This window comes from Amborella trichopoda, chromosome 8 (assembly GCF_054954075.1).
Source record: "Amborella trichopoda isolate Santa Cruz 75 chromosome 8, AtrichopodaSantaCruz75HAP2 v2.0, whole genome shotgun sequence".
In the NCBI taxonomy this organism is placed as follows: Eukaryota; Viridiplantae; Streptophyta; class Magnoliopsida; order Amborellales; family Amborellaceae; genus Amborella; species Amborella trichopoda.
The window spans coordinates 1,280,570-1,288,625 of record NC_142343.1 but is presented as its reverse complement, the minus strand read 5'-3'; the positions used below and the strand labels follow the sequence as shown (position 1 = coordinate 1,288,625).

The 8,056-nt window shown below is 38.0% G+C and overlaps 1 protein-coding gene across 2 annotated transcripts; it reads right to left on the bottom strand.

The window, feature by feature from the left end:
- On the bottom strand, positions 1-7,533 carry LOC110007588 (uncharacterized). Of its 2 annotated transcripts, XR_016060243.1 has the most exons (7): positions 7,351-7,533; positions 3,151-5,907; positions 2,559-2,619; positions 1,911-2,362; positions 1,392-1,490; positions 971-1,262; positions 1-329 (listed from the first exon to the last, which is right to left on the bottom strand). XR_016060243.1 is itself a non-coding variant. In XM_088873161.1 (6 exons), the coding sequence occupies exons 2-6, from the start codon at positions 5,902-5,904 to the stop codon at positions 195-197; spliced, it is 3,501 nt and encodes a 1,166-aa protein (XP_088729287.1). In that variant the 5' UTR covers positions 5,905-5,907; positions 7,351-7,533; the 3' UTR covers positions 1-194. The 2 variants fall into 2 exon arrangements, 1 of the variants encoding a protein (XP_088729287.1); XM_088873161.1 differs by lacking the exon at positions 971-1,262.
- Positions 7,534-8,056: the final 523 nt, after the last annotated feature.

Here is an 8,056-nt window from a genome sequence, read left to right as displayed (position 1 = left end):
TTTAACTGTCCATCAGGCTTACAATGTGCTGAATTCCACCAATAATCAGTACCTTTACATCAGATTAGCAGTTTAGCACAACAAATTACAGAGAGAAGGAAAAAGTAGTGAGAGAAAAATTAAGTATACATTGGGGGCAAGAAGTTTTAGCAGCTGCAATCCAATACTCGGTCAAAGAATCAGGATAATAATCCTCATAAATCATCAAATGGATAATCCTCAAAGACTCTCACATGGCACAGCTTTCCCCCAGCTTCATCAGCAAATGTGATCCTCTTCTGCACCTTATGATACCCATTGATTGGTGCACCCTTTCTCTCTCTAGACCTCTGAACAACCCAAGAGCCAATCAAAGAACACAAAAAGTGAGCAATTCCCACATGGTTCAGACTCCAGAGAGAATACAACATATACCAATAAGGTATCTGGTAAAACAAAGGGCCATCCCCCATCTATCTCTGACAACAAATGGTTGAAATCGGTGGAACATTGATGAATGTTTCAAAGAGCTAATCACCACCATCCACTGTGGACAATGGACAGTTTTGCCACTTTGGAACAATGACTAAAAACTCATCTCAGGCTCAGAACTCAGCATCTGCCGGAACCGAGTGACTCAGACTCTCCCGAGTCATGTATGAGCCTAAAAAAAACTAAAAAATTATGAAGTAAAACACAAAAATTTTGTCAAAAAAAGAAAGTAAAAGGCAAAAGAATTCATAAATAGCATTAAATATTTTAAAATGATGGAAAAAAGTATATACAAGATGAAATTTGGACAAATTTGATTTATAGCCTGGAACAATCCAGAAAAATCCAAAACCAAGGGAACAAGAGAAATTCATAAATCATATTAAAAAATAACCAATACATAGAAACCTATTTATACATAATTTATTACTGATTTAGTGGCAAAATATAGAATCGTTTATGGGTTTTCTAAATACACAGTTCTATAAATGAAACTCACCTAGGCAGGTTCCAAGGCCAAGTAACTCCGCCAAGTCCAATTCGACTCAGCTGAGATTTCAAACACTGCTTTGGAGTACCATAAAAGCAATACAAATGTGTACAATACGACTGTCAATCATTGATACAAAAAGGTCAATCACCCCTAGCCATGAGATATGAAATCAGGCAGTTGGGAGTGTATCTTTGATTGCGCTCAAAGTTTGAGAAAACTTTTCTTACTCTATGGCGAGAAATAACACCCCACCCAGACGTCCAATTACACATCTGGCAGCTTGGTGTGTTTGTGAGTTCTGTGTGCAAAAGGTAAAATTTTCACTTTATACAATCTCTACAGTAACATACATCTATGGGGTATTGCATATAATTTAGCATTTAACAACAGACAAAGCCTTGGGATCCATTAAATTGGGAAAACAAACCATGATTTTACAGAAGCGATTGCAATCCTTGGACATCATAGAAAGCCATTTTCTTGCAGTTTCCTCTGTCTCACTTGCATTGAAGGTAGCATTTTTCATCTGTGAAGAAAAAGGACAAATACAATGTTTCCATGAAAACCTTGGTAAGATGCCAAAGATAGAACGAAGCAACATGGAGACTACTGCATAGTCTTTAAGCACCAGTTTCCATAAGTTGTTGTATAAATTCCAGTCGCAAATTTGGATTATTTTTAGAGCACAATGTTATTAATCAGTTCAGATCTTATTTGAGAGCGATATTTGATATTCTACCCTTTGAACCTTCCGTTTCATTCCACAAAATGCCAGAGCAACCACCCCTAAATCATGCTAAATACTTTCAACCTCTTAATGTAAGAATAATGATGGCAACGGCGTCGATGTGCATGTTATGAAGAGAGAAGAGAGAGAGAGAGAGAGAGAGAGAGAGAGAGAGAGAGAGAGAGAGAACTGAAAATACCCAGGAAAATTAGATCGTACCCCATTGTAGATATGCTTTGAAGATAAATCAGGCCATTCTTCAGGAAGCAAACTCTCCACAATATTTCTCATGGATTTCAATTCCTTCACAAGCTTCATGGTCAGAGACTCAATATCATGCATTTGCCTTTGCGAAAAAGCAATGGCTTTCTTGGCTTCTAGGCCAACAGAATCACAGAGTGAGCAAGCATAGGAAGCCACTGAAGAGGGTGAAGAAGACTTAAGAATCCCTTTGAGAGTTGAAGGACCCGAATTGATCTTGTGAAACTCTGAGCTAGTGGGACTATTGTCTTCTTTATGGGGAGAAGAACACTTGCTAGGGCTAGATGATGAAGCACTTTTAGAGAGCTTGTTGATGGAATCAGATGATGACTCAAAATTTTCCATACCAGCTTCAGTTGGTGCAGTCTTATCATCGTTTGCCTTCCTAAAATATATTCTCTTCCGGCGATCTGAAGTTGTTTACAGTGAAAATATATCACAAATTCCTTTCTTTTTTTTCTTTTTCTGTTTTGCGGTGTGTGTGAGAGGGGGGGGGGGGGGGGGTGGGGGGGGTGGGTGGGGGGGGAAGAGAGAGGAGAGAAAGAGAGAGAGGTGGACTATGTGAAAATAAACAAGAGGAAAAAGAAATGAAGGAAATATCCTTACTTGGATCATCTTTGGCGACTACAGCCTGACAAAGTTTTTCTTGAGATGTAGGAGAAATTGCCTGCATATAAAGACCGAATTATAACATTCTGGTGATTAGCCAACCTAAATTGGTGGAATAGACCTCACATAATGATGAATTGGCAACCCATACCAAAGGCTTACTGAAATTTGTCAAATTCCAGATCAATTCAGTAAACATGAAAAAATGTGGAAACATTATCTCTCTCTCTCTCTCTCTCTCTCTCTCTCTCTCTCTCTCTCTCTCCACCCCGCAGCGTGTGTGTTAAAAGGAAATAAAAACAACCCAAAATTGCAGAGCATGGAGCATGCACCAATGATGAGAAAAATACAAGAATGGTTACAAGGTCTAGGCAATTTTATGCCGAAAATATGAGAAAATAACTAAGCATCATGAGATTTTGGAAAGAAATTAATTTATTTCTCTTTGCTGTAATATCTCATTAGACAGTCACAAGTATATCATAAAGGGACCAAATCATTTTCATGTGTGTTTTTGTGTGTGCCTCTATGTGTGTGTGTGTGTGTCTGTGTGTGTGTGTGTGTGTGTGTGAGAGAGAGAGAGAGATACCTTTCTTCCTGAAAAAAGCTTTGTTGGTGGGAGATTTAGCTTCTCATTCAAGTATTTCTCAAACAATTCCTTGCTGCTTCTCCACAACTTTGAATCACAAGGTTTAAGACCAAAAGACTCAACCCCAAGTGCATCTATACTTCTACAAAACTCCTCGAATGTGTAACCAACATCAGTGGACGAATGAAAACTACCCTCCTGACAACAGCTTGGTTGGTAATCCACAGATTGATGGTCAAGATCCACTGTCTCAGCTGTACCACGATCCACAGAGTGAGAAGCTTTTCTCTCGAGAATCACTGCACAATCACCTGAACTTTGAAGCATTTCAAATTGATGCACTTCTTGTGGAAGGTTGCAACCTTCAGAATAAATACTTTTAGCTGTATTCTGGTCCATAGAGAGAGAATCTTCTCTCTCTAGGATCCCTGCACAATCGCCTGAAGCTTCTCTCTCGAGAATCATTGCACAATCACCTGAACTTTGAAGCATTTCATACTGATGAGAAGCTTCTCTCTCGAGAATCACTGCACAATCACCTGAACTTTTAAGCATTTCAAATTGATGCTCTTCTTGTGGAAGGTTGCAGCCTTCAGAATAAATACTTTTAGTTGTACTCTGGTCCATAGAGAGAGAATCTTCTCTCTCTAGGATCCCTGCACAAACACCTGAACTTTGAAGAATATGACATTTGTGCTCTTCTTGAGGAAGATAGCATCTTTCAGAACCACTTGTCTCAGTTAAACCCTGAACAATAGAGACAGAAGCCTCTCTCTCGAGAAAAACTGCACAATCCACTGTCCTTTGAAGCACTTCACTTTGATGCTCTTTTTGGGGAAGGTTGAAACTTTCAGAAGAATCAGTTTCAGTAACCCCATTCATTTGGAGAGAAGACCCTCTCTCTAAAATCCGTGCACAATCACCTGAACTGTAAAGCATTTCACATTCATACTCTTCTTGGGAGAGACCGCAACTTTCAGAACCAGCTGTCTTGGTTGTATCCGCATCCAAAGCGAGAGAATCTTCTTGCTCTAGAATAATTGCACAATCACCTGACCTCTGAAGAACTTCACATGGATGCTCTTCTTGGGAGAGACTGCAGTTAAGCGAACTCACTGCCACAGCTGTACTCCGGTCAATAGAGGGAGAAGCTTCTCTCTCTAGAATCATGACACAATCACCTGAACTTTGAAGCGCTTCGGATTGAATTTCTTCTTCAAAATTGATACACTCAGAACAGTCGAATGAACTAGCTCCACTGGCAATTTGGGGAGCAAGTTCAGGAGCCTCCCCAACTTCACAAGGAATTTTTGAAACCAAACAATCAATAGAAATGTTTGTGCCCATACCAGGCTCTCCACCCAATGAATCTCCTATGTTAGTTCTCACTGTATAATCACCTAAACTTTGAAGCACTTCGGATTGACTCTCTTCTTCAAAATTGATACGCTCAAAACAGTGTAATGAACTAGCTCCACTGGCGATTTGGGGAGCAAGTTCAGGAGCCTCCCCAGCTTCACCGGGAATTTTTGAAACCAAACAATCAATAGAAATGTTTGTGCCCATACCACGCTCTCCACCCAATGAATCTCCTATGTTAGTTCTCACTGCATAATCACCTAAACTTTGAAGCACTTCGGATTGACTTTCTTCTTCAGAATTGATACGCTCAAAATAGTGGAATGAACTAGCTCCACTGGTGATTTGGGGAGCAAGTTCAGGAACTTCTCCAGCTTCACTGGGAAGTTTTGAAGTCAAACAATCAATAGCAATGTTTGTGCCCATGCTGGGCTCTCCACCCAATGAATCTACTATATTTGTTCCCATAGCAACTTCCGGTGGTTGATCAGAAAAACCCAAAGAGACAGAACAATCAGAAGTAAAATTGTCATCTCTAACCCTTATCACTTCATTTTCGTCAAATGATGGGAATTCTTTTTTTATTTGTGCTTTCATGGGATAATCTGAATAAGAAATACAGCTGTCATTTATACCATTCATCATTTCATCTTTGTTGGGTGAGGGGCATTCTCTTTTAATTTGCACTTTCATGGAGTAATTTGAATCAGTTGGTGCCGAGCTCATTTTCGCCTTAAACTTCTTGGACACCTTTGCTGTCCAACTGCCAAGAGTTTCTAAATCTGAATCATCTTCATGTGACTCAATAAAAGCACAGTTCCTCTTCTTAGGGGGGTCTTCAAGATGAGAATAATCCTGAAAATTAGTACTGACATTCATAACATCAATGTTGTCATTGTTCTGATCTGAACGCAGAGAACTTTTAGAACATGAAGGGGGCCCAATTTTCCTCAGCTTAGCTTTGCACATTTTTTGTAGTTCTCTCAACGTCAACCCATTAGAAATATCATCATCACTGTAATAATCATCACATGCATGATGTATATTATCTATTTTATGATCAACATTAAGAGGAGAATGCTTTAACTCACTGGTATCATAGCCATGTGTGATCCCATCACAACTACGTGATTGAGAGACATTGGTTTCCCTTAAATTTCTACTCGGTGGGAAGTTTAAGCAATCTCTTTTGATACTAGAATCTCCATTGCGATAAATTGCAGCAACTTCCCTGAACTTAAACGGCGGTTTTCCATAAGGACCGGTGTTGATAACTTTAACCACCTCTCCCCTTGTAATGGTTTGAATAAAATGCACGGGATTATAGTGAGCCAGCTCAGCAGAACTGCCAGTGCTGGTTACACCGCTTTTTGATTTTTTCTGCTGCCACATCATACCCTACAAATTTAAAAAAAAACTCACATTTCATTTCTCATGAATCACACGGATTTCCTGTTTAACATGTACCTTCATGCTTCTCTCTTTTTTTCCATTCATTTCAAACACCTAAGCCTCAAATTAAGAACAAAAAAAAAAGCAAAAAAACCCTGTTCTTAGGCTACCTGAATGCTATTCAGCTAATGTCAGCTCAAGAGCAGACGTTACGTAGAGTAAACAACAAAATAAAGAAGTAATAATGAGCTGAATAAGTTTTAACATAGTATGTTGTGTACACGATTCATACAAAAATTACATGAACTGAATAAATGATCTTCATACACAAATTGCTGTAGTAAAAGATATAAACTTTTAGTGACAAATAGACTTGTTAAAATTGTGAGCGCAAGGGCTGACCGTTTTAGCCCCCTGAAATCACTGTTCTTTTGGGTCAATCTCCAGTTTATAAATCAATAAATAAATTTTGTTTGCAAACTTGCTTGCTATTAAAAGCTGTTTTGAACAGATACCAAACCACTAAACTTGAGCTAATCTAGCAATTTAAACCAATTGACACTAACTGGCAGGTCAATCGGATGTTAAGTAACACATGGTTCAAACAATAAAACAGGCACTATACTATGTGTATCTCTGATTCCTATGTAGATGAGAAAGCAAAAATAAATGGATCAAGATCAAACAAAGAAAAACGAGATATAGTAAGATAGATGCAAGGATTTTACAAATTGTGCTCAAAATCCTAAACCTAGTGGTGAGAATCACTGCCTCAAATGGCCCATCATCCAACACACACACACACACACACACACACACACACACACACACACACACACACACACACACACACACACACACAGTTAATACAGGGCATAGCCCAACCTCCACAATTTACCAGATCAAAGCCCCCAGCAAAACCATGAATAGAATCCACAGACTGAATTGCTAAACGTCCATGATATAACAGATCTAAACCCATGGTAAAACAAAACAAAAAATACATGCACTAAATTGACAAATCAAATAAATCAATCAGATTTGGACCCTTTTAAAGTGAAGATTAAATAAGATTAACCAACTTTGATCCAGCAAGCAACAAAAACCCACAACAAGCAGATCTTAAGCCTTTTTTTTTTTTTTCTTATCAGCAAACCCTTTTAGACCCGAAATAGAAACCACACTAAAGCTATGTAACCAAGTATCTACAAAACTTAAAAAAAATCACGTTCCATAGCCAAAAATACCTGCAATTTTAACACTGACAAAAACCACAAATGATGCAAAAAAAAATCACATAGGCAGGAAGATAACCCAGAAAAGCAAAGGGGAAAAGAAAATGCATTTCCATGAAAATGGAGCTAATAGAGTATTAAAAGGAACCCAAATAATTTTAGCAAAAATATCAATTAAAAAGATAATTAAAACTTTCTCATGAGAGATGGTTACCTGGTAAGGAAAACCCCTCGTTTGCAAGAGAGTGAGAAATGAAAAGCCCTAATTTGGGGAGAGAGAGAGAGAGAGATGAAGCCCTAAATTGCTTTTCAGCACTGTGACGAATGGGTATACAGAGTGTTTCAAAAACCCTAGGAGGTGGGTGGGGCTCGACAAAGGGAAAACTCCCGCGTAAATATTGGCGGGAAATGACGGCACTATATAAATGACTAAAATGCCCCACGTTGTGTTCTTGGAGACGATAGGAAACTCCACAGGTTTGTAAAAGGCCGAGGTCCTAAACAATCAAAGTAAGACATACTTTTAAATATGGTTAAAGGATTATTTTTTAGTCGTAAAAATCTTTGTGATGGTCTAAAATTTTATTTTTATCTCTAATTACAAATTTTAAAATTTTAAAAATATTATAGATCTAGCAAATGTTAAACATTTGAAATTATTGAAAATTGACGGCCCAGATAAATGCATTACAATATGCACTATTTTTCAAACTTGAAATCCATTTTTTCCATGTCTATACATATCGAGGTTGATCAAGATGATCGATTTGAGGGTTGTTTGACATTAAAATGACCTCTTCTAGTAAACTTTTGAGGTGCCCCTTGATTTCATTATTTAGGCATCAACCTTAAATAAACTTTTTTCCAATAAAATTAAGAAAAAGTTTATATGAGTATCAGGCTTTAAACAATTAAAGTAA

Excerpts from the sequence above, each read along its gene's own strand:
- LOC110007588 (XM_088873161.1), bottom strand. The coding sequence starts at position 5,904 with ATGATGTGGCAGCAGAAAAAATCAAAAAGCGGTGTAACCAGCACTGGC. Across the intron at positions 2,620-3,150 it reads AGCTTTTTTCAGGAAGAAAG|GCAATTTCTCCTACATCTCA; the intron begins GTATCTCTCTCT and ends CTTTATATGCAG. Across the intron at positions 330-1,391 it reads ATCGCTTCTGTAAAATCATG|AGGTCTAGAGAGAGAAAGGG; the intron begins GTTTGTTTTCCC and ends TGGGTTGTTCAG.